General features: G+C 39.1%; 1 protein-coding gene across 15 annotated transcripts in view; it reads right to left on the reverse strand.

Moving 5' to 3' along the window:
* Window positions 1-26,126, reverse strand: part of kiaa1109 (KIAA1109 ortholog) — a 153,708-nt gene that overhangs the window by 53,059 nt on the left and 74,523 nt on the right. For 8 of the 15 annotated variants that reach the window (XM_034210023.1, XM_034210034.1, XM_034210027.1 and 5 more), the window contains exons 49-67: window positions 23,190-23,388; window positions 20,771-21,034; window positions 19,897-19,990; window positions 17,864-17,914; window positions 16,491-16,697; window positions 14,497-14,732; window positions 13,572-13,816; window positions 12,407-12,512; window positions 11,298-11,395; window positions 10,842-11,030; window positions 10,319-10,487; window positions 8,826-9,037; window positions 4,811-4,894; window positions 2,708-2,906; window positions 2,028-2,087; window positions 1,647-1,873; window positions 982-1,158; window positions 332-462; window positions 101-224 (exon numbers count right to left, since the gene is read on the reverse strand). In XM_034210023.1, coding sequence (XP_034065914.1) covers window positions 101-224; window positions 332-462; window positions 982-1,158; window positions 1,647-1,873; window positions 2,028-2,087; window positions 2,708-2,906; window positions 4,811-4,894; window positions 8,826-9,037; window positions 10,319-10,487; window positions 10,842-11,030; window positions 11,298-11,395; window positions 12,407-12,512; window positions 13,572-13,816; window positions 14,497-14,732; window positions 16,491-16,697; window positions 17,864-17,914; window positions 19,897-19,990; window positions 20,771-21,034; window positions 23,190-23,388 — 3,072 coding nt within the window. The remainder of the gene's footprint in view (window positions 1-100; window positions 225-331; window positions 463-981; window positions 1,159-1,646; window positions 1,874-2,027; window positions 2,088-2,707; window positions 2,907-4,810; window positions 4,895-8,825; window positions 9,038-10,318; window positions 10,488-10,841; window positions 11,031-11,297; window positions 11,396-12,406; window positions 12,513-13,571; window positions 13,817-14,496; window positions 14,733-16,490; window positions 16,698-17,863; window positions 17,915-19,896; window positions 19,991-20,770; window positions 21,035-23,189; window positions 23,389-26,126) is intronic. The other 7 variants (XM_034210037.1, XM_034210036.1, XM_034210035.1 and 4 more) reach the window with 4 other exon arrangements.

Genomic DNA, 26,126 nt, shown 5'->3' on the forward strand with positions numbered 1-26,126 from the left:
TATGGTAATTGCAACATCAGTCCAAATAACTGCAAAAAGTGATTTTTTCCAAATGAAATGTCCTTTTTTGACTAAGAAAGGTAAATAGTGGAGCATTCACCCTCATGCTGGAGCGGCGCAGTTTCTTTCGGACGTCTCTCCGGATGTCGTTGACGGCCACCAACTCTAGCTGCTGGTAGCGCTGGATCTCCTGGTCGATGGTGCCTTCGCTGGCCCCCAATTTCCTGTGGAGAAGAAAATATATTAGAGGAAATATTTTTAGCACCAACGGAACAATTTTAATTATTATTATCACAGTGAGAACCAACAAGTGTGTACACAGGAATCTCACTTGAGGTCGTCGATGACCTTGGCCTGTTCGTTCAACTCTCTGATGTCCACAACCCTCTTGGTGAACTTTCTCCCGCGGGCGTCAATCACCTGGTTCCCCATGGCCATCTGCCTTCTGGGGTCAATGGTCTCCTGTTGGGTCACAGCAATGAAGCACACCAGAACATATTTATCCGAGAAAACTGCAAATTAAGTGAAAGAAACCTGCTGATTAAACCCAAAAAAAAAAGTCTTGAAAGATTTCCGCCCGGCAAATGCTGTGAATAGGAAACCCAAATCAGTCCGGTAAAAGGGGAAGACATTTTGATTGTTAGATCAAAGTATGACATGTAGTCCAATCAACACACCAGGTATCAAAAGCAAAGAATGTCACTGACACCACCACCACCACCTCCACCAGCAGTACCACAAGAAGGGAAAGATGATTCTCCTTTGCCACAGGAAATCTGACATTTCGTTTCACCCGCCAGTGAATCTTATAAAGGTGGGCAGTGAAAGCAAATGTTACCAACACTATTTTCCGTTAGCTTAAGCATGAAAAAGCATTGCTCAGCCTTTGGAAATCCACAACCTTGATGTGATAATTGCTGTGATGTGATTTAGTCAGCCCAGAGAAGAAGTTTCACACGGTGGTGGGCTACATGTACATACACAGGCCCAGGAGACGGGTCTTTGGGCCCTGGCACTGCCTGCTCGGAGGCGAGGCGATGAACAGTTTGAGTCGTCAGCGGCGACAGACACACTGTGAGGCCTGGGGCTGAGGCCCAGGATGTGGTTTACCAGACGCTTCCTTAAGGTGAGCCGAGGGCTGTACTGGCTCCCTGGACTCTGAAAACAATGGGACAAATGGATGCAGAAGTGGAAGAAAAAACGACCACTGGAACCAGACTTTAGCTTCTAAAGCCAGGTAGAATCGATTAGGGTGTCTAACCTGCCTCTTATCTAAAGGACAGGTAGACGAGTGTTATTGATCTTCCCATCTAACTCACAGCAAGAAAGCGAATAGGTTTATGTCCATAACCTATTCCATTAACTTGTGATAACCACCAGCTCTAGCTCTGAAAGTCTATTCATGTTGTTGTTTATTTTACAAATCTAAAGAAATGGATTTTACACATATCATTCGAAAAGTCCTGATTGGAGCCGGATCTGATCAAATGTTCCTAAACAAAACAATGTGTGTGACAACTTGTGAAAAAGTGGTATTTAAATGACAATGGAATTGGCTAAATCTGTGGAGAAAAAACAAAGTATATCCTTCATACATTAAAACCCCAAAACAAACCAGGATGTAGATGAACCAAATATGGACTGACCATGTGGACGGTGGGTGACATGGAGTCGGCTTCATCCTCGTCCGAAAGGTCCGCCATGTTGACGGAGTTCAGGTCGGCGATGTCGTCGACGTCCTCCTCGCCCGTCAGAGACGTCAAAGTGTTACCCAGCGCGTTGAGCCGCTTGCCGATGTTGGGATCCATGTGGACGTCGATACCGCACATCTTCCAAAGCACGTTCAGAGTCCAGGTGCCGGCACTACTGCTCTCTGTTTGTATAGGAGGAAGCCAGGAGGGTTAGGAAGGAATCAATAGAAGAGGAACTGTAATGCATAATTACATTTCCTGACAGACGTCTCAAGCTTTTATGCAGCTCTTGTGTGTGATGCATGTTTTATGGACCAGAGCTTAGTTAGAACTTGCCTGCAGAAGGTTGCCCTGTAGTCCTGGAACAAACTTCATAAGTACCATCAGGGACTACACCTGTAAACAGACACAGACATACAGACCACAGCCAGTCAATATTTCAGAGGAGCTGCGAGCATACCAGACAAGGAGAACAAAGGGTGCTATTCCAACTCCTGTGTCAGTTATGTGGAAGATCCAGGGGTATTTTTATTCCTAAAAGTAATGTCAATTTGGCTTTATGAGCCACTGAACAACTTATATAGGAATGAACGTCGGAGCAAATATAGAACAATTATAAAAACGAAATTAAAATGATCTATTATAAAGAACTGTTCTGAGTTCAAACCCGCCTGCCATTATGGCAACATTTAAATAAAGACTAAAGGTTCCATACTTCACTCAATCAATCAATGTTTTTCACAACCCTAAAAAGCCCATAACCAGTTGGTTGAAAGGCAGGCTTTTTGGTTTCAAAACATTGTCCAAATGACACAATTGATCATTTAGAAAATGGAGTTCTCCATTTTAGTCAAGAGTATGTGGTTTTCTATAGAGGCCCAGAACTTGCAGTATAAGACGAGTGATTAAAATGTGCTAAAATGGCCCAGGTTCAAAGGGTTAAGGGTGATACAAATGAATACAAATAAGTTGTATGCAGCTTAAAATCCAGTTATTAAATATAATGCATCCCTCACAAGCATTCATGACCATGTCCCCTCTGATTTCAGGCTTCCAGTCGTCCCAGGAGGTCTCGAAGCCCTCGGCGAAGCGGATGCAGAAGTTCTTGAAGTGGCCTTTGCTCACCAGGGACTCTGAGGAGCAGGCGGTGATCAGCGTGCTCTCGATGGTCAGCACCATGGCTGAGCCCGTGTCAACGTCTATGCTGTGGTTGGCCTGGCAGAGGAGCAGGCAGAGGGGGGGTTAACCAGGCCTCAAGAGAGGGGAGGGAGTACATGGAAAAAAACACCTCCATTTGTTTGGAAAAAAAGGCAGAATAAGCTGGTAACACTTCACTCTGCTGTACTGTACAGTATATCAGTTCAGCATCACTGCCATAAATACTCAAAATTCTTCTGATAGCGTAATAGTCTTCTTACTAAATACATTCTGCTCCTGTCAAGACACCAATGAGTGAAGTGTTCCCAAGCTTTTCCCTTTGTTAGAATATGTTTGATTGCAGGATCGAGGGAAACATGTGCCCTGAATTTCTGGATGAACTCCATGGTCCTAAAATAGGGGTCTGATTATCATCCCAGTTATAATATATAGGCCTAATTAAGACTTCGCTGGCCCGCCTGCAGCTGGTACAAAACGCTGCGGCGCGGCTGCTTACAGGAACCCGCAAGTTTGACCACATCACACCGGTTCTGGCTTCGCTCCACTGGCTTCCTGTCCATTTTAGAGTCCATTTTAAGATTGTATTGTTTGTTTTTAAATCTCTTAATGGGCTGGCCCCAGAGTACATCTCCGACCTCTTACAGGTGTACACCCCCTCAAGGGCTTTGAGGTCGGCTGATCAGCTGCTGCCGATAGTCCCAAAAACAAAGAAAAAGACCAGGGGAGACTGAGCGTTCTCATCGGTAGCCCCCAGGCTCTGGAACGACCTGCCCCCTCATGTTAAATTGTCGCCCACTCTTGAAGCTTTTAAGTCCCGCCTAAAGACCCACCTCTTTTCCCTCGCTTACCAGTCAGTCTGAGCTATGTCATACCTATTTGTATGCTTTTACTGTCTGTCCATAGCCTTTATGTGCCTTGTATTTATTCTTATGTGTGCTTTTTATCTATTTGTGTAATATTATATTTTATTATAATGTTATGTTCATTGTGAAGCACTTTGGCAAACCCTCTGTTTTTAAACTGTGCTATATAAATAAAGTCGATTGGATTGGATTGGATAATCATGACTGGAGGCTGGTAAGGCTCCTAACTAATAGCTGCGCGACAAAACAAGGAATATGTTTGACTCATGTTAACGGGCACGGAGTGTGATGCACTGGAAATGAATTATTGTGTCGTGTTACTCTACATCATGTGTACAGTAGATAATAGTTTTCGTTTTAATCGAATTATGTTTGCCATATAGAGATGACTTCCTTTTAAAATGAGGTGGTCTAGACTCCTATCATAGACTCAAATATGCTACATTTGAGTAAGTATGCTATAGTTTTGAATGGTACTATCCAAATTGGACTGTTCATTCAAATAAGGCATGTGAAAAGTGCAGAATGGTTGTGTTTACGATATGTCTACAGGAGGCTTATTTGTGGGTCTCACCAAAAATAAAGACTCCCAATAGGTCTTTTGCTCCAACGTTCTCAGTGTTCGTGCCCAAATAATAGTAATAAATATTGCGATCCTTGCAATTTGAATATTGCCTTTGACCATATTGCAATTTCAATGTCATTTTGATACGTTTTGCAGCCCTATCTGTTATTATTACTGAGTGAAAATCAGACCACAGTTTTGGAAAGATCCAGGTCTTTTCTAAACATTTTCTTTCAGAAGAATAGACAGAGTCTGCCATTTTTGCATTAGATTTGACATTATGTATGCAATTTCATGGCAGTCTCTGAAAGATTAGATCAAAAAATGCTCATTCCATTTTAGCAACACATAGGAAATAGTGAGGACACCAACTAGCATAACTTCTTTCAGTATGAAGTAATTACACAGCCCACACACCAACTTCAGCTTCATTAGTTGCCATTTTTGAAACAGAGAGCACTCGTGATGCAGTGTACAGTAAATCATTGTCCCACAACAAGCCATCACAGGAGATGTAATAAATCGTAGGTTACTTTTCGTGCATTTTTATGGCCGCCTACTGATGAGCTGGCCCCAGCTTCAGAGTGGATGCCCTCCGTAGCTGCTACTTGTCCTCTCTATGGAAATAAGTGTGACATAACAGCTGGTGTATCTTGTCTCTATGGAAATACTGTAGTATAGCAGAGTATGTAGAAAAACAAGACAACCGATACAAACCATTCATTAATATTCAGTGTTTCCCCTAGGAAGTGTGTGTAACATTTGAAAAAAATAAATATATATAAATAATTAAAAAACACCTTTTGCGATGGTTGAAGACTACAGAAACTCAGTTTGATGAAATCCAAAAAAGAAAAACAAATTATCAATATTTTAACTTATTATTAATAATCTATGTAATGGTACATTCAAATTCAAATGTGTCTAGCAATTAAAATACAGGCTATAATTGTGTACCATATAGGTGTTTTGTTGCGTTGCATTAAGAGTAGATTTGAGAAGTGACTGAGTAATGAAGGTGTGCGTGTGTTGGGGGCAGATTAATGGACATTCTGCCCACTTATAGCTAAGGTAGGGGAAACACTGATATTGAAACTTTTTAGAGAAGAATTGTTCTTTTATTGTGTCTTAAGAAAAAAAATAAGAATCCATGACCACTGGTACACTTAATGTTGCTAAGTGCTGATTGAAAATAAATATGATTATCACTGAATACAAAGGGGGGATGACTTAATTCAACAATTTAAAATAAAACATCATTATTTTGTGTGCTTTTAGTTTAGTAATTTGCTTACCAATAAACTGGTTCACACTGGTTAAACTTTGGTAGTTGTTATGTGCATTTCATATGCTAAATTGCACCTTGATTGAGGTGCAGGAATGAGTCATAAAACCAGGGAATTAGTTAACATTTGCCACTTCAAGTCAACAGTTGTTTTGGTAAGATGCCTGAAATAAAATCTGTGGTTAAAACAAGCTGATGAGATTTGCATTTTATGACCTATGACATGAAATACGTGGGTAAATAGAATACCCCATTTGTAAATGTCTGAAGCTAACCCTTAAAACGACCCTTGCTAACAGTTGACTAAATGTCATCATTTCAACATTAGCCGCCTTTAGCTTAGCGGTGGGGAAGTGAAGTCATTCCATTGTGATAGTTTGTTTTTAGCCTAATGTTGGTTTTTCACTTCTAGCAATTGCATTTACGCTTCAATTAAGACTTTTTGTACGTAGAAAAAACGAGATGTTGGTTAGATTCCCAAAAGAATATCTGTGGTTATCACATTTAAAGACACTTCTTGCTTGTTGTACGACATCAAATTAATGCTGTCAAAATTATCGCGTTTACGGCGGTAATTAATTTTTTGAATTAATTGCGTTAAAATATTTAACGCATTTAACGCATGTGCAGAATGGCCCGCCCCATACGTGCCACCAGTGGCAGCGCCAGGGTATGGCTGGGGTAGGCTACACCCATACCAAGAAATGGCTTAGCCCCACCATGAAAAATGATGTTAAAGTAAGCAAAATAAAGTCTGCCAACTCGCGCCGAGAATTGCACAGACAGCAGCTAGTCAGATTGATTTCAGTAGCCACTTGTCTGGAAATACACGTAGTGATCGTCTTCTCAATAGAACATCTTTGATAATGTCTTCTGGCCAATCAGAATCAAGATAACGGCGTGGTGTTGTTGCAGGAAGTCCCGACGGAGAATACTTTTGCTGTAGTACAGGGGTCACAAAGCGCATTTGCGTACCGACGTACTTGTGAAGCTTTTCCAGAAGGCGGTTAGATCACCGGACGACAGAGTCGGTCTCCGTGTGCACAGACAGAGCTGCTGTTAACGTCGGTCTGGACAACGGAATTGTGCCCAAACTACGCCAACCGGCGGCGGAGGGAGACTCCCCCCCTTCACTGGAGAACTGCGCTAAAACAGCTGATCACAACGTTCACACTCTGTGGTCACGAAGTACTCCACTAGCCGCCCCCCCTCCGTCGACTTTCCTGAAGTACTCCCCCGTTGATAGAAATCAACACGTAATGAATTAAGACCCCACGGTTTGATGATTGATAGGTGTGTGGGTTGTCTTTCATTTTGACACGCAGAACAATGTTATAATAAACATAGATACTGTATGTTAAATGGATATATCTGCCTTCTTTCATTTATCTTTCCATTCCCACAACAATATACATAAATAAATGGCATATTTTGGACATAGTTCGAATGGTGATTAATCATGATTAATACATTTTTAAGCTGTGATTAATCTGATTAAAATGTTAATCGTTTGACAGCCCTACATCAAATACGTCAGTAAACACCCCACTAGTGGATGTCTGAAGCTTCTTCGTGTCATAAACATGTTGGTTGCTAACAATTGCTAAATGAGACTTCTAAACATCATCAGGCCGAACATTAGCTGCTTTTAGCTTAGCGGTGGTGACCTTAAGCCGATGTACACCTCAACTATTATAAAAGTAGTGTTAATATGTGGAGATTATCCTGCTGAACAAAACGTATAAGTATTATAAATATGTGTTTGCTGCAATATTACAAATCCATTGGAAAAATCCCTTCGGCTTTTGTCATTGAGATGCCAACTTTTTGTTCGGCCTACAAAAATGTGTCATCCCTGCACCACATTGCAAACCATGGCTTTCAATATTACGGTGAAACGGTGCTAAAAATGTAACCATGGTATTTTAATGCCAATCAAAAATGCTCAAAAAGTTGTTAGCTTTCTGATTACACTGTTTGCATTAAACATGAAATGACATATGTAAATGTGAACTTTGAACAGAATAACCTTGAAGCCAAGTGATTGCAACACTGCTATAGAGTGGTGCAGTGATGAGGTTCTTTTGACCCTGAGGCAGAGTCCTGCACGGGTCTGATTTTCAAGACCTGCTCCCACCCCGCTAAACTTGTCGGCACAAGATCCGCAAACCGACCCGAACCCGCATATATATGAGCAGTGAAAACGTGCAATTATTAACACACGCAGTTGCATATTTGTCTCAGAAAGCGTGGGATGTTGGTTATTTCCTCCATCTAGGATGACACCAAAAGCCTCCCAGACGTTGGATTTCGCTCTTGAGGAAGTGTTATTGAAAATGCTGTATTCTCCGCTAGAGAGCTTCAGCTCAGCCATTTCGAATGTGGCGCGCACAGCAGCAGATTGATGCGCTGCAGAGGTTATGATTATGCGCGGTCCCGCGGGGGAGAGGTCTGAGGATTTAAACATTAAACTAAATTATTATTATTTTAATATATTTATTATGCAATAGTCGCGACCCGACCCGCATCATCTTTGTTTTACCCAGAACTGAACCCGGAAAAAAGCGTTTGAAAAAATACCACCCGCGAATCACTTTTTTTGCGGGTCACCCGTCGGGTACCCGACCCGATGCAGGACTCTGCCCTGAGGTTAGCATCACAAGGGCTCCTTCAACAAAAAGCAATGGGATTTCCCCATCACATATTTCCATTGGATTTCATAATATTCAGGAAATAAAATCACATATGTATATGTATACTTACATGTTTTGTTCAGATGGATAATCTTCAAATATATTAAATGCTTTTATATAATTGAAGCATAAATGCAACTGCCAGTTGTAAATAGTTAAGGCAATGCTATAAACAAACTACCTCATGGTTGCATGACTTTATGTTACCACCGCTAAGCTAAAAGCAGCTAATGTTTGGTTTAGAAGTCTTATTTAGCCCTTCATTAGCAACTGCTAAGTGTTGGACATTTACCACTGGGTATTAACCGATATATTTGATGTCGTAGAATTATCTTTTTGTATATAGTACGCTTGTCTAAACCACAGAACTTATTTCAGGAACCAAGAACAAAAACTGACTTCTAATGGAGGGAACCTGGAAGTGCTGAAATGCTAACTCAGGTTGAGGACTCATTCCAGCACCGCTCTATAGTTTATACAATCAGCAACTTACCTATATGGACATGGAAATGTACTTATATAGTGCAAATGTCAAAATGTTACAGATCCTAAGGCGGTTTTGCAGATTACCTGGGAGGTGTTGGTGATGGGGAGGCAGATGCCCAGGTCGTTGACGGTCAGCTGCAGGAAGAGGGTGCTGAAGGCCTGGGCGGAGGTCTGCTGGATGCCCGGCAGCTTGTCCACCACCTCTTTAGTGGCCATGTGGATGTCCTTGTTGAGGGCCAGACGCTGCTCGTTCCAGTTGTCGTACGCCGCCTTGTAATTCAGCCAGAAGAGCACAGCTGCAGGAGGGCACACAGGTGGGTGGAAAAGAACTTAGAAATTACATCCAGAAAGTCGTGTAAACAAGTCTCATTAGATTTAGAGACGCCGCAGGTTGTTATTTGTCGTCTGTGAAAATTAAATTCCATCACTCAGCGGATCAGTGTGGAGTCGGTAGAATACTTCATGGAAACTGTGGGCAGTGTCATAATTGGTAAACAAATGGAGTTCCTTGGACACATTCAAAAATAACAAACTAGAAAACATTTTGCTAAGGTACACAGGATAACATTTGATAGCAAAAGGGTATTTCTTTTTTTTCAGCCATGTTTTTGATTGTAAATAAATAATTAGCTTATTTTTTTTAATTGGTCAAGTATTGAGTTGCCGCTAAACAAGCTACAATGTAATCCTATAGGCAGTGCTTCTCAAACTTTTTTCAGTAATGTACCCCCTTTGAAACATTTTACCCCCTGACCGATCCCGAAAACTTTTGATCTAAAAAGCCTATATAAATATGTCCAATATAGTGATGTTCCCTCAGTGTGTGATGTATTAACTCCTTCATGCATGCATTACAACAAACTAAGGATATTTTCATTTTATGCATGAAAAAAAATTACATAACGACATTTTTTTTAAAACTGATTTTTCCAAGAAGTTTTTCAACTGAAGTAATATCTGTTTAACAAACCAATGAACAAAATGATATATTATGCAAAACTATAAAATACAATACACACATTGTACATGTTTATATGAGGACCCCCTTGGTGGTTCTAGGAATATATTATATAAAATTGTGTTTTCTATTTAACACTGTACTAAGATTATTTTTGTAATCATACATGGTATTTTTTTAATTAACTTTTTTTCATTTTTTAAAAAGAAATCTCACGTACCCCCTGCAGTACCCCAACGTACCCCCATTTGAGAATGACTGCTATAGGGTATTTACGCACCTTCAATGAACATCCACTAGATACTAGACACGTGGTAATACTAAGTGTCTGACAACTTAATGGAAAGGATTCTACTAAATAAAATGTTTTCTTTCAATTTGTCACTTGATTCGTAGTTTGTTTGTTATTGTGTCTTACTATGCTTAAAGAGGCCCTATTATGTTTTTTTTAAATTAACATTTCCTGTAGTGTGTTCTATAGGTTTTTGTGCATGTAAATGGTCTGCAAAGGCCAAAATCCCAAAGTTCCCTCCAGAGGGAGACGGGCCAGCTAACCAATCAGAGCGGACTGGGCTCTGGTTTCAGACAGAGGGTGATATAGAGAAAAAGTGAAACGAACCTCTGTCAAACGCCACTGGTTGGGCGAAAACGATGGGCCTGTTGAGCGTGATGAGGACGGCCTCCTTGTCCGAGGAGCCGCTGATCTCCTCCTGCAGAGCGTTCCGCAGACCGATTCGCGTTCGGAAGTACGCCACCTGGTGGAAGTCCGAGCCAGCTTCCTCATATACCTGTGAAGTGAAGAGAGGAAGTGCGTCACGCTGAGAACTACGACAGTATAATCAAGCCCAAGAGGATCATCTCCACATATTAACACCATGTTGGGATTTTGTATTTTAAAGAATTGCCAAAACAGATTTGTTTGGTTGAGTTCCTCTAAAAAAACGTATACCATGATCATTTTAATATAGTTCAGTGATAATGTGAATAATGATTTTAAAATCTCTCAAAAATAATCCAAATAGGTTTTTTTCTCCAAATCGTACCTAGTGTTTGAACTGTTCTGTAAACGCTAATGTAAGATGGGAACTCCGTATACAATCAACATACACATTTTACTTCACTAACAAGAGGCTGATCTGTACCTGGTGCTTGACTATCTGTCCCAGAGCCAGGTGGAGATCCACTTGGCACTTCCCGAACAGCTTCAGGTAGCTGCTGCTGCCCCCGGGCTGAGCCTTGCACTGGATCCTGTTGGACAGCTCTAGCTCGATGAGGCCGGTCTCAAAGCGCACAGCACGCATGGAAGGAGTGGTGGCTGTCATCTGGATCCCCTGGGAGCGAGAACACAGCATTCAGAAAACACATCAAAACTTAACTTAAAAGTTTCAATAATACTACAATCTCTAGAGAGAAACCCTTTTTTTGTAAATGTAGGAACTTAAAGGTTTGGATCCAAAATGTGAATGTGAATTATCTACGATGTTTGCTTTTAAAACTTTAACTAATGCTAACTGTTCTCAGAAGTACAAGCTTGCTCTGTGCTGAAGGTTTCAGGTGTCTTTGGACTTTCAAGTTGAAAGACAGCGAACAAGAGATACCTTGAACATGAGGCTGAGAGAATAAAGCAGGATTTTTGGCTTGTCTGCGTCTGCGGAGGTGTCGGGCTCGTTCCACAGCGGGATGGGCTGTTCTCCTCCTGTACGCATAGAGAGAAAACAAGTCAGCCTCACAGGTCCACACACTGCTGTGAACAGGCCTGGGGAGTAACTGATTACATGTAATGGGGTGGAAAAAAAAGATAGCTGTATTCCCTTAGTGTTGCTTACAAAATATGTTATTAGATATTGTTACATTTAAAACGAAATGGGGATAAGTACTATACTATGACATACTATGCTCAGTTTCAGGTTTACATGTGTATGTTTAGCCTCTGCAGTGAAATATTCAGATGCTTTAATGTTCAAAAAGGTCGTTATTTCTCATCCTGCCTGTGCTGCAGCACCTCTTTTCACCCTCTGTCTGAAACCAGAGCCCAGTCTGCTCTGATTGGTTAGCTGGTCGGCTCTGTTGTGATTGGTTAACTGCTTAGAGATGTCCCGCCCCTTAGCCTATTACGATTACAATAGCAATAGCCAATAGAAAGGTGTAATGTCACTATGTATGGAACACAGGGATTTTAGCCTTTGCACAAAACCTATATAACACACTACAGGAAAGTGAAACCCCCCCAGAACACATTAGGGTCACCCTCCCAGGTTGTGAAGAGCTCCATAATGTGTGATAAAGGGGGATGATGTTGTCTGAGTACCTGTATATGTGGCCTGAATGGCTACCACACACCGTTTTCATTATACTTCCTCGTAAAAAGGCTTAGTTTTCTCTCCTGGGCAATTACATCGATGAAGCTTAGCGAGATAAACAAATGAATATCAATACCTTTGTGGGAAGGAACACGACTGAATGCCTTGGGCATTGGGTGGTGAGGAAAGTAATATTTCCCATCGACTTAAATAGCAGCTCTAGGCTACACAATATTGTCGGGAACAATCGGATGTTTAGGATTAGATTAACTTTATTGATTTTAAGAGGAAAACTGGGCCATTACAGCAGCAAATAAATGGATGCAGTTTTGTACAGGTTTCACTTTTTGTCTGTTAATGCTTGCAGCAGAGAATTATAAAAGTGAAGTGTGTTGTTCAGACAGTACCTGAGACCTTCTGAATGACCTCGTTGACCTCCTTCATGAAGACCTTCTGCAGGAACACCAGGTGGTTGAGCAGGTCTGTGGTCAGGTTGTGCTCGAATGATCCGATCTGCAAATTAAAGAAGAGAAGTTCAAATCAGCTGCTTTGTTAATCCATCTAACATCCTTTTACAAAAGAAATATGCCTGTAAGCAAAGTCAATTGAAAGGGGCAAGAGACACGTTTCTCCCTACCAATTATGTATTTTTCTTCTTCCTGGTGTGTCACATTTAACATCACAAACTTATTGTATCTCTTATTTATTCCATTTCTGTGGAGACTAGCAAAGACAGATTTGATGAGATTTATTTGGTTTCCGTAAGCTTGGATAATGTGTGTTTTACGGTGATCGGGAAGTAAAATTCATGTTTCTGTCAATAGAGTTTGTGCCCATCCATGTTGATTTGATAGATTGTATTTTCACTGTAATGTGGGTTAAAAGTCTGTAATGGGCGTATCCACCGAGGTCTTATGTTTCCATTGGTGCCTATCGGAGCTAGAGCAGATAAATAAGCAATCACAATACTATCCCATGGAAAAATGGGTTTTGTGAAAGTTGCGTCATTTTAAAATGAACAAAAAAGATAAATTAAATACAAAATTAAATAAAAATATGTATTTAAACATTCAGAGTTAAAGTAAAAATGTGCAATAAAAAGAGAAAATAAAAGATTAGATCAAATACATTATAATATAATATTATATAATAATAAATATACAGATATGAACATAAGTAGTCTAATAAAAGATCATTAAGAATAAAACAGAGCATATATTTTTAAATGTATACAAATATTTATACAGACATAATGTGTAAAGTAAAATATCCAAGAAAAAAAAAGAAAAAAAAGTATATAAACAAAATAAATTATAATAAGAATGGGCAAAATATATAAAAATAAACATAATACGTTGTAAAAAAAACACAAGATAAGTTAAAATGTGCATGAAGTAATTGATTCATATGCAATAACAGTAATGACTGCTGCAGAGTGTCCCAGAACAAAAGGCGGTCAAACCTTCAGCACTAAAGACAACGGTCAGACTTTTGTTGCCTAGCAGAAGAGGGGCTCAGTTAGCTTCTCCTAAGTCTCCTGGCATTCCACTGTGAAGCCTCTCTCCTTCTTACCTCGGCTACACAGCGCAGGTAGTTGCCCTGCAGGTAGTTCCCTTGCTTTGCTGGGAAGTCGTCGGGGGCCCTGCCCTGGTCCGAGTGGCTCTCGTGGTCCTCCATGATGTACTCCCCTGACATGGTGACCGGAGGCAGGGTGAGGCTGGCTGAGGGAGGCATGGTGGACATGTCCACCGGGGACACTTTGGACTGGAAGCAAAGCTTGTGGTTCGGCAACTCGAAGGTGAAGCTGGTTTGTGCCCCTAAAACAAGAAAGCATAATTAGTAAAGGGAATATCGACTCTTCTGCCATTGCTATAGAGTGGTGGAGTCCTACCATCCGGAAACTAGTTCGCTTTGTACCACTTCTGGTTCTCTCATCTCAAAGTCAACCTTTTTTTTTTTAACGTGTTGGTTAGACGGAAAAAACAACATGAAGAGATTTACCTTGTTAAAAACCTGTCAGTAAATACCTATACTGGTGAATGTCCGAAGCCTCTTTGTGTCATAAAAACTGCGGTTTCTACCAGAAACGATGAGACTGAGACTACTGAGGCTACTTGACATCATTACGCAGAACAGGATTCAGCCTATATGACCATGATGTAGTTTGTTTGTAGCCTAGCGTTAGCTTTTTAATTCTGGTGATTCCATTTACGCTTCAAAAATCATACAAGTGGTGTTAATATGTTGAGATTGTTCTGCAAATCCTCCGGGGTGGGCTTACAAAAATACGTCAAAACATTCGTCTATTCTCTAAAGGTGGCTGCGCTGCCCCAGACACCACCACTGTTCGCCATACCCTACTTCTCATTCTGGGTATGCCTCAAAGTCCATTTTTTAAAATAATGGGGACAACATTTCATGTGTGATGGTATGTGAAATCTGTCTTTTCTTTACGTCATTGTGGGAATCAATGTGAGGGATCCTCTCACACACTCACCTGTCATGCCATGGCTCTTCATGCGGCCCATCTTGTACTCGGCTTTCAGTGAGGGCAGCAGGGCGGCCCCGATGGTGATGCCGTCCATCATAGCGCTGAACTTGAGCACGATGGGCTTCTTCTCCAGGCCTTCGGGGAGCTGAGGGAACTCGTTAGCTTCCACGGGGGTCTGATTGATGCTGGATGCTTTTTCAGAGGGTTGCGGAATGGGGGTGTCTTCCCTATTAGGAGGTTGACTGTGAGGGGGGGAAAAAAACATTATTTAAAAGGGTTGACTTTGAAAATATGGAAGTGGTGCTCAATAAAGCAACTGTTGCCATGTTATTTTCTGGGCAGGATTTGCTATTGCGTCAGTAACAAACTGAATACTATTGCATTGATTAAGTTACTTGTGCATCGGTGTATGGGTTTGTGTGTGTGTGTGTGTGTGTGTGTGTGTGTGTGTGTGTGTGTGTGTGTGTGTGTGTGTGTGTGTGTGTTTTTTATTATCACTGGTTCATCTTCCCGTGAACATCAAATGATAGCAAAAGTTGTTTAATATCCTAAGCACACCTACAACTCTATAAATATATTAACGTAATTCAGACTATTACCATGGAAACAGACCACATGCAGGCTTTGAAAGCCGTTAACTGGCAACACTGTGAATGTACTGCAGGAACCCGTTACTTATGGAGATGAAAGACTTCTTATGAGGTTGTTATGAAGTGTACATTACACACTATTGGCAGTGTGTGTCGCATGATGGATGCATGCAGGGATTTGAATATATTTACAGGTCAAATATTTGACCACTTTTAATTGCTTTGAATCTTTTTACATCTCCCTTTAAAAAGTAGATCACATATCATTATAGGGGGGAAATCTGCCATTATAAATTATTTTAATTTCCATTTTGACAGAAAAAGGCATGTTATGTTCTGTATAATAAACATAAGAGGTATTTTTTCACAATAAACATAAGTTTGGATGAATTTTGTCAAATATATAATACAACAGAAATGAACCTAGTGGACTACAGGGACATGTATAGAGTGGTGCAGGAATGAGTCCTCAAACCCAGAAATGATAGCATTTCACAACTTCTGGTTTGCTCGTCTCCAAGCCAACCGCTTTATATGATTATGTTTTTATATGCCTGAAATAAGGTCTGTGGTCAACCTAGGATGAAGTAATATTAACGTTTTAATCTAGGACATAAACAAAATACCCCCGCACAATGTCTGAAGTGTCTATTTGTCATAAAAATAGCGTTTGCAAACAAGTCACTAAATGAGACTTCTAAACGCCATTACGTCGAACATTAGCCGCCTTAAGCTTGGTGACGGTGATGCGTAGTCATGCAACCTTGATGTAGTTTGTTTATATCTTATCGTTAGCTTTTTACTTCTGGTAATTGCATTTACGCTTCAAACAATCCCAAAGGTGGTGCTAATTTGTGGATGGATATGTGAAGAATTATTATTATAGATCTTATTGTCTGCAATATTCCAAAATCCAATGGAAAATCCCTTTGCTTTTTGTAGAAGGAGCCCTAGCAATTCTAACTTCTGGGCTGGACAAAAAAAAAAGACATCACCCCTGCACCACTCACTTAGGGCAAACCGGGCCAATATGGTGGAAAAAGGAAAACACTCCAATTTGAACAAGAGTTCTAGATTGAAAGCCTGGGTATAATAAAATGCATGATTTCATGCTGCTATGGCCGTGGGATCAAGTTGTGTGGTTTTGATGTGTCTTACTGGGGACAATTTTATCGCTAAATGTCTGAGATTATGGTTACTCACTATATTATAGACTATTTTATAGAGGTTGCACTTTCAGAATGTAATAAAACTAATCAAAAGGAAACCTGACATCCTTGTAAAAACAAATGTCATGTTCAAAGCCATAGGGTAAGGGCTAGCCATAAACCTATCTACTGTACCTAGTGAGGCCCAAGGCTTAATAGCTTTTAATGAGACCTTAAAGACAGATATAAAAAGAGGACGTACGCATTGGATGGCTGGCGGATGAGGTCAGAAATCTGTTTGGAGAGCTGGTGGGAGCTGCGAACCATCATGCTGTGCAGCGTGGCCGGGTGCTGAGGGATGTTGATGATGATGGCCCCCACTTTGAAGACGGCTGTGTTGTTGGTTCTCAGTCCTCGCTGGGCGCTGTACAGGGCCTGGGACTTGGCGATGTTGCATTTGACCACGGTTCTGAAACATAAAGTGAAATGGAATTCATTTCATAGAAGTGAAATAAAAAACTTTCGGCAGGTGAAGTTGACATATGAATGGATTCAGTGGAATTATTGAGAAGACATCAAACAGTAAGACACCATGCAGATTCAGGACAGCATTCACTTTCCTGAGCATGAGCAATCAGAACGGTGACACATGTTCCACTATGAATGAAGGTAATGAATGGTACACGTTCGACGCGGCCAAAATGAAATGCAATACTGAAATATACTAATAACACTGGAATAACATTCAGAAATATCAGAATGCTTGAAAGCTATTTCAGTATTTTGGCAGACTGGAAATATTACCCATATTTTATTATGTTTTCCTATTTCAATAACCCCGATTTTTTTTTACATATGTTTTTGTAAATTAAAATGTAAAAACATTGCATATTCCACACATATATAAAAGAAAATATATGACTAAAGTATCATTTGTTTATATATGTTTTGGTTTCTAGTAGGTGGAACGTTGCTATATACACACACACAGTTATATGGAAGAGAATAAAGGCTACATGTAAAAAAAGTATTACCGTAAGTTCTGACCAAAAGTGTTTTTTTAGGTTGGATATAAAAGTAAAAGTAAGAATTCTGAAAGTTCTTAGAATAAAATCTGGAAAAAAAGTCAGAATTTGGAATTTAAATCAGAGTTCTGAGAAAAAGGTCAGATTTCTAAGGAAAAGGTCAATTCTGAGATTAAAGTCAGAGTTCTGAGAATAAAGCCAGAACTCGTTGACAATTTTAGAATAAAGTAAGAATTCTGAGATTGAAATTTGAATCCTGAGAGAAGTTGAAATTCTGAGGAAAAAAGTAAATTACGAGGTTAAAGTCCAGAATTCTGAGAAGAAAGTCGGAATTCTGAAATTTAAGTCAGAATTCTAACTCATCATTTTGACAATTCTGACTTTAATCTCAGAACCCAAAAAAAGAAATCACTTTTGATCGGAACTCAATACATTTTTTTCATGTGGCCCTAATTGACTTCCGTAGAGTTACCAAGGGGAGTCGTGAGAAAATGTTCAGTGCAAATACACATGGATGAAGGGGACTAAGACAAATATAGGATGTAAAATCAGGGCAGCTGTGTTTCTATTGACTAATGGATGTGAGCCCTGAATGGTAGCAATAACATACAGAAACTCTTGTTTAGCTGTGCTGGTGGGAGATGTTGGGAAATCCTCCAGTCTTTGCAAGTAGTTTGAAGAAAAAGCAAAGTAAAAACAAAAAGGAGAAGAAAAGCAGAAGAAAGTTTGAAACAGTTCAGAGACACCATAAACTGAAAATAAAGTTGTATTCAAGCATTGAAGAGCCATTTCAAAAGGAAAATGTGGTTTGCTCTATCTCATAATTATGACTTCATCTTGTAATTATAACTTTCAATCACAACATTTGTATCTCCTGAGTGACTTTTGATCTCCATTTCGACTATTTCTCTCATCATTGTGACATAATCTCATATTTATGACTTTGTATCTCATTATTTTGGACTCATCTCATAAAAACTCTTAAATCTCATATTTTCAAGTTATTCTGTCATAATTATGACGTTTTAGTTTATAATCCGGACGTAATCTCAAGTAGATTTGTATCTTCTAATTCAGACTTTATATCTAACAATTACTACTTTGTATCGCTTAATTCTAACTTTGTATCTCCTAGTTGGATCTTTCTATCTGAAACGATGACTATCTGATAGTTATGACTTAGTAATTAACTTATTAGGTTGTTGATTGATAAAGAACTTCAATTCTAACCGAAATAAAATGAGCCCTCAAGGATAACCAGTTACATTTTGTTGCCAGAAAACTGCGTCTGGATTTTGAAGAAAAAGTCTGCCATCATTGCAGATACAATGCTTTAACAGGGACCCGACAGACTTTATTGGAGCCTGTTGTTGAATATTGACTTACTATGTCTTTGTCATTCATTTATGTCGATCCTTCTTATATACATCTGAATGTGGGACAATTTAACACATCAGTAGCAACTACAAAGCACCAAGTAAAAAATGTAAAGACACAAGTGCAGTTGAGAGCACACTGTATGAAAAGAGGATTAAGTGTTAGTTTTACAGTCTGTTAAATAGAAGATGAAAAAAAGCTTCTTATTGAAGCAGCAGTAGAAACTGAATCATAGCAGCGTGGAGATGCATCAGCCTTCTCCGTGCATGACTACAAGGCTTATAACTTCATTAGGGTGCTTATGTTTTGAGGAAATTGCTCGCTGTGAAAACAAAAACTACTCTTAACATTTCCCAGCTGCGAAGGACTCTGTAATTGGCTCACGCTGAGCCGCAACGCTTATGGAAAACACTGCATCCGCTCTTTAGAAGACACTTACAAAGGAAGTCGACAATAAAGCATCTATGAGCGAGTTCTGTTGCTGTGTTCTTATATAAGTTGAGATATTCTTCTTTGACAACACTCACTATTTAGATACCTCTTGTTTGGGTATCTTAAATAAGGCAATACATGTTTCAATAATACTTTTGAGCTGAGAAGTTCAAAATCCTTCCCGCAGGTAAATCCAATAGTTGACCAGAAAGCAAGGTTTTGGAGGAATACACTGTTGAAAATGATCGGTAAACTTTCTTCTCAAAGCATTTCTTCCAGGCTGAGACAAACACTTGACATTCTAAAAGAGTGGTGCAGGAATGAGTCTTAAAACTTGGTAATGAGTTAGCATTTGACCACTTTTGGTTCCTTTGTCTTGAAGTTGACATGTTTCTGAACGTGTTATTGGTTAGATGCCTGAAAAAAGGTCTGTGGTTTACACAAGCTGAAGATATTCTCAAGTTGTTTTCTACAACATGAAAACGTCAGTAATTACCCCACTCGTGAATGTCTGAAGCTTCTACGCGTCTTGAAACGGTGGTTGCCAACAAGTGGCTTAACGAGATTACTAAACGTCATCACGCTAAACATTAGCCGCCTTTAGCTTAGCGGTAGTGACGTGAAGGCATGCGATTGTGATGTAGTTCGTTTATAGAATTAGGTTAGCTTTCTACTTTGATTTATGGTTAAAAGATATGTTATTGTGAATATTTTCCTGCTGAACAAAATGTGTAAGTATCATAATTGTTTGCCAGAGATTTGTTTTATGAAATATTCTGAAAAGCCATCGCTGCACCACTCTTAAAACAGACGTTAAGGAGAAATGGTACGTACTGGATGTCGGGGGTTATGCCCTCCAGGAGAACAATGTTTACCCCTCCAATGTGAGCCGAGGCACACGTCTCGGTCATCTTCTGGTGCAGGATATCTGTGGACACAAAAATGAAGAGAAAGATTACATCAAACAGATTTCACCTTGAATCAGAATTGTTATCTGACAGACAGAAATAAAATTATTTTTTTTGCCGATTGATGCAATGGCTTTACTTTAGAATGTATATCTTAAAACTCCTGAAGAGAAGAATATATGGTAAAAATAAAATTCAAGGCCAAAGTCTACAGATGTTGTTTAATAAAATGGAATTCATTCAAAAGACTGATTTTTTTAATTATTCAAAAGCTTCATCGTCATACAGTATGCACCAAGGCTACAGTTGGCATTGGCCATGCACATCTTAAGTCCCAGGATCCTCCAACAATAACTTTAACATTCAAACAAAGAAGGTATTAAAGGGAGGAAAAGAATACTGAATTATAAATAATGGTGCAAGTAAGGAGAAGAGTTAGGTATATTAACTCTGTTAGAATAAACTGTGATGTGACCCTACAAATGAATGGACATTATGGTTACGGTCGAATTGTCAGCATTCTGAGAAAAGCTCAGAATTCAGAAAAAAAGAGGAAAAAAAATCACAGTAAAAGTTTCTCTGACTTTAATCTCAGAATTCTTACTTTTTCTCAGAACTCTTCTGTACGTTATCAATATCAATGTATTTTGTCCAAAATATCATGATATTTGATATAATCCATATTTCCCATCACTATTTAAGACTACACCAAAAACACAGGGCTTTTTTCTTTACACATCAGGGAATTGAAGGTAAGTACAACTATTTCCGATGAGCACCCACACAGATCTCCGCCTCACCTTTCATCTTCTCCTTCAGTGTGAAGCTTCCATGGATCTTCTTGAGCTCCGCCTCCATCGTGAGCCCTCCGATGTCGGCCTCCAGGTGCGTGCGGTTCACCATGCCGATGCCGAACACGATGAGCGTGACGTGCTGCGGCTCGGAGCTCACCAGGCTGCGCCGCCGCCCCCCTGAGCCCGGGGGCTTGTTGGGGGTGGAGTTGTCCTGCTGCTCATTCTCAAAGATCACTTTACAGAACGGCTCTGAGGGCCGGCGGCCACCTTCTGCAAGGATAAGGAGTTTGGTGAATACACATGAAGAATACATTTAAAAGAATAACTCAGTTCAGGATCAAGTGCTTGTTGTTGTAATACTTATTTTGGCCACAAGGGGTAAAAGTGCACCATTTATATAAAGCATTTTTTATTTTCCCTTAAAGTCGATTCATCCCTTCCGTTTAGTTTTTACACTTCATCCCGTCACCTCTGTTTGCCACAAAATAATTGTACTATTATTTATAAGAGTAATTTTCTTATAATTAATTATTTGTTCTCTTGATACAAAAACTTTGTTTGTAAAAAAAAGTTTTACGAACTGAGAAAGATTATTCTTTCATCATCTTTTTTCCACCCATTCTTAAGGCAAACGCACAGAAAATAAACCATTTTAGATCAGAACAAAAACATTTGATTATCAGATTATTTTTCTCCCTCATTTGCATCTCAGGGCTTCCATACATATCCTCTATTCTCTGATATCATCAACACTAAATTACATGAGAAGAAGATGATTGTTATTTTATTACACTACGGTGAAGTGTTTGTTTAACTGCAGGTTTAGCAGGATAACATGAGGCTATTTTGGACCTGTGAAAATTACTGTACTGTAGTTTAAAACATAACTGAGCAAGGTTTAGTCCCACAGGAACTCATTCTGTCATCGTATCAAGGTGTCCCACTACTACAGGCTCCTCTCATAGTTAATGAAGCCCTCAGGGAATTGTTGCATCTACAGCAGCAAAAGGTATTCTCAGGAAACATTGACTGAAGGTAAGTACAACTATTTCCGATGAGCTCCCACACAGATCTCCGCCTCACCAAAAAAAAAAAAAACTAGAGCTAAAAGGAAGTAGAGAACCACATATGTATGATTTATATACATTACTGTGGCAAAAGACAACTTTTTAACTTCTCCTGTCCCTAATGTTCACTGTAGAAGTTGTCGCAAAGACTAACATTAAGGTTTCTGTTTTTCTCAGCGTCTACTATACTATACTATGACAGATATTGTCAGGTCAGGGAAAAAGTAAGGAATATATTTAGATATATTATCCAACCATCCATGCATCCATCATCTGCCGCTCATCCGCTATGTGTATGTATGTAAACATCAGCTGAATGACATGTAATGGCATATATTGTTTGTAGTGGTAGATACTTTGGAGAAGAGTTTAAAACACTCCACAGCATTGCATTTAGTTTTTCATGGGGTTGTGCCATAATAGAGCCTTCATTATCCCAGGCTATGGTACCTAGTGGCACACAGATTTGAAGAGTGAAAGTGAAGCTTGCTGGGAACCAAGCTAAATGCCAATGGTGTCTTTCTACTACATTACGCTATGCAATCAACATTTACTTGATCAATTATAAAGGTTAAGTATTAGTATTTCAGTATTAGTTAGAAAAATGTAATTTAGACTATGATTCAGCTTTAAAATGGCTGTTTTTCACCCAACAAAATAATGCTATTCATCATCTGTGGACTATTTTCATCCACACAGCATGAAATGGGACAAAATAGGTTGTGAGGAATCAGATCATATTAGATTGTCAATGTAGTTATTTGAAATGTCCTTAACTCTGTACTATATATATATATATATATTATTATTATTATTCTGTAATGTCATCTCCTTCATGTGTCTCCTGCCTGTATTTAATAGAAATAAATCATTATTATTATTATTATGATGATGATGATGATGATGATGATGATGATGATGATGATGATGGTGATGATGATGATGATGATGATCGTTACCATTATTAATGGCAAATGGAGTATTAAATGCATAATTGGATGCAACATACCAGCAGCTGAGTACTGACTTTTGTGTAGGAAGCATGCATACAATGACACATGCAATGTATGAGTATAAAGACGAATGCATAGTGTTTCTAGAGTAGGGTCAATAAAGTGGTCATAAAACAGTAAAAAGGCGTACTTCAGGTTGGAGAGGAGGAAAGGAGGAAGAGGGAGGAGAAAATAAAGATTTGAAAGCAATAGAAGGAAGAAGAGAAATCACAAAGAACAACAACAATTTGTTCAAAACATAAGGAGATGAATTAAGCTATAAACTGTAGTTGTGCCCAGTGAAGCAGAATGGAAATACATAGAGGGACACCAGGAAGAGGATGAGTGGCAGGGGCCGACTCCCACCTGACAGACAGTTCTCTGGGGAGCTCTTCTCCAGGATGCCGGTGGGGTCGGAGATGAGGGAGTAGAAGTTGAGCAGCTTGTACATGTTCTGCCAACACTCTGCCGACGGCTCGCTCTGCTCCGACACCGTGATGGAGTCCGAGTCGTCCATCTGGATGGCCATGTGGTCGGCCACGTCACGAGAGCCCTTCCTCGACACCTGAACACAACACTCCACGTTATGAACAAGTAGAAATGTCACAGCTGTTTTCCAGGAGCCACTTACTGCCAGACAAGCTGATAAATATTGACATACACATCTTTATTAGCTTGTCACTGAATTTGACTAGAGTGGAAATCCCAGAATAGTCCTTTATCTGCCTTACGGTATTTTGGTTTTACTTGAGAAGATAATATTTTTGTGGCTCTGTGGATTGCGTCTATAAAAATGTCAGCGCTTGATAGTTCATTTTGACAGCTTTTAAAATCTCCCCTGAATAGCAGAGGATAATATTTATTTAATTAGTATTTCATACACTATTATAAACTGTTACTTAAGGTTGTTTATTTTTAACACCTTTTATTTATTTATTTGTTTAGTTATGTAATCATAAATCCGTCTTATTTTCCTGTATGGGCTCATTTGTCAGTTTTAAATGTGAAATAATATTAATAACCTTTAAAATCTCCCTCCCTCCCCCCGCCCCCCAAATAACAGACGATTATTATTTACTGATATAGTATTTGTATCGATTCTCATAAACGTACTTAAGTTTATAGATTGTGAATACCTTTTATTTATTCATACATTTTTTCACCTATTTATTTGTAATGGTTTTTATTGTGACAGATAATATGAATAGCCTTTAAAACTCCCCGCCAAATAGCAGAGAACTTTTTATTTATTTATTTATTAAATCAGTTTTATTTTCCAAATGGGATCAATGTCATTTTGGGTTAAACTTTTTTTTTTTTTTATGTGATCGATTATATTTATATCCTTTAAAATCGATCTATCCATTTATTCATTCGTTTATCTGTTGATTTATTTATTTATGTGTTTATTTATTTATTATTCTCTTAACTCGCTTTATTTTCCTACATGGCAGAACTGCAGCGTTAGTATTATTAGATCTCAGTGCTGCCTTTGACACTGTTGACCACAACATATTACTAGACCGACTGGAAAACTGGGTGGGACTTTTGGAAACAGTTCTAAATTGGTTTGAATCCTACTTAAAGGACAGAAACAACTTTGTTTCTATAGGTAAATACACATCTGAGTTGACAAATATGACATGTGGGGTACCTCAAGGCTCCATCTTGGGGCCTCTTCTCTTTAACATCTACATGCTACCACTGGCTCAGATAATGAAAAACAACTAAATAAGTTACCATAGCTATGCAGATGACACACACACCATTTCACCAGGAGACTATGCTCCAATTCAAACACTGAGTAAGTGCATTGAACAAATCAATGACTGGATGTGTCAGAACTTTCTCCAATTAAACAAAGATAAAACTGAGGTAATGGTTTTTGGAGCCAAGTCAGAACGAATAAAAGTTAGCGCTGAGCTTCAGTCTGCAATGTTCAAAACAACAGATAAAGCCAGAAATCTAGGTGTAGTCATGGACTCTGACCTGAGTTTCAACAGTCACATTAAAACAGTTACTAAATCAGCCTACAATCACCTAAAGAATATATCTAGGATTAAAAGACTAATGTCACAGCAGGATTTGGAAAAACTTGTCCATGCTTTTATCTTCAGTAGACTCGACTACTGCAATGGTGTCTTCACAGGTCTCACTAAAAAATCTATTAGAAAGCTGCAGCTAATTCAGAACGCTGCTGCTCGAGTCCTCACTAACATTAAGAAAGTGGATCACATCACTCCTGTTCTGAAGTCTTTACACTGGCTTCCTGTGTGTCAAAGAATATATTTCAAAATACTGCTGCTGGTTTATAAAGCACTGAATGGTTTAGGCCCAAAATACATTTCTGACCTCCTGCTAAATTATGAGCCATCCAGATCTCTCAGGTCTTCAGGGACTGGTCAGCTTTATGTCCCCAGAGTCAGAACTAAACATGGTAAAGCAGCGTTCAGTTATTATGCTCCAAATATCTGGAACAAACTCCCAGAAACCTGCAGGTCCGCTGCAACTCTTACTACTTTTAAATCCAGACTAAAGACTTTTCTTTTTGCCGCTGCTTTTAATTGAACTATTCATATCTTAAACTGCACTGTAGCTTTTATTCACGTATTTTTTTCTTTTAATGTTTCTTTTAATATCTTGGCTTTTTAATGACTGTTTTTAAATGCCATTTTGACACTGGTTTTAATTGATATATTCAGGCTTATTAATTTTAGGGTTAAAGTCCCCTACGTGTATTGGGGTTAAAGTCCCCTCGTAGGTGGTTAAAGTCCCCTACATGTGCCGTTTTGGTTCGCGGAGGACATCAAAAAAGTCCTAGAAAAGACAACTTGAACTTAACTAATGTGCATTTATAAAAAAAGAGGAATAGTTTTGGCGAAAACTAAAAAGGTACCATGGGGTACAGGAATCCGTTTTGGTTTCAAGACCCTGGTTCACGGAGGATACCAAAAAAAGTCCTAAAAAGACAAGGTAAACTTAACTATGTGCATTTAAAAATAAAAAAGAGGAATAGTTTCGGCAAAAACTAAAAGGTACCAGGGGGGTTTGTTTAGCATGAAACACTTGAAATAACTAAAGGATATGTTAAACAAGAAAGTAGAAAGAAAGGGAGGTCATAGAAAACTATTTCTGCTAAAAGGTTAGCAATGATTGAGAGTCAGACCTAAACATTTCAGATGTATGTATCTCACACTGCACTGTAACTGTAATTCATGTATCTTTGCTTTTAAATGAGTGTTTTTAAATGTCATTTCATAATATGTTTCTTAATGCTCTTAAAGTCTTTCATTTTTGTAAAGC

Source organism: Gymnodraco acuticeps, unplaced genomic scaffold (assembly GCF_902827175.1).
Source record: "Gymnodraco acuticeps unplaced genomic scaffold, fGymAcu1.1, whole genome shotgun sequence".
Lineage (NCBI taxonomy): Eukaryota > Metazoa > Chordata > Actinopteri > Perciformes > Bathydraconidae > Gymnodraco > Gymnodraco acuticeps.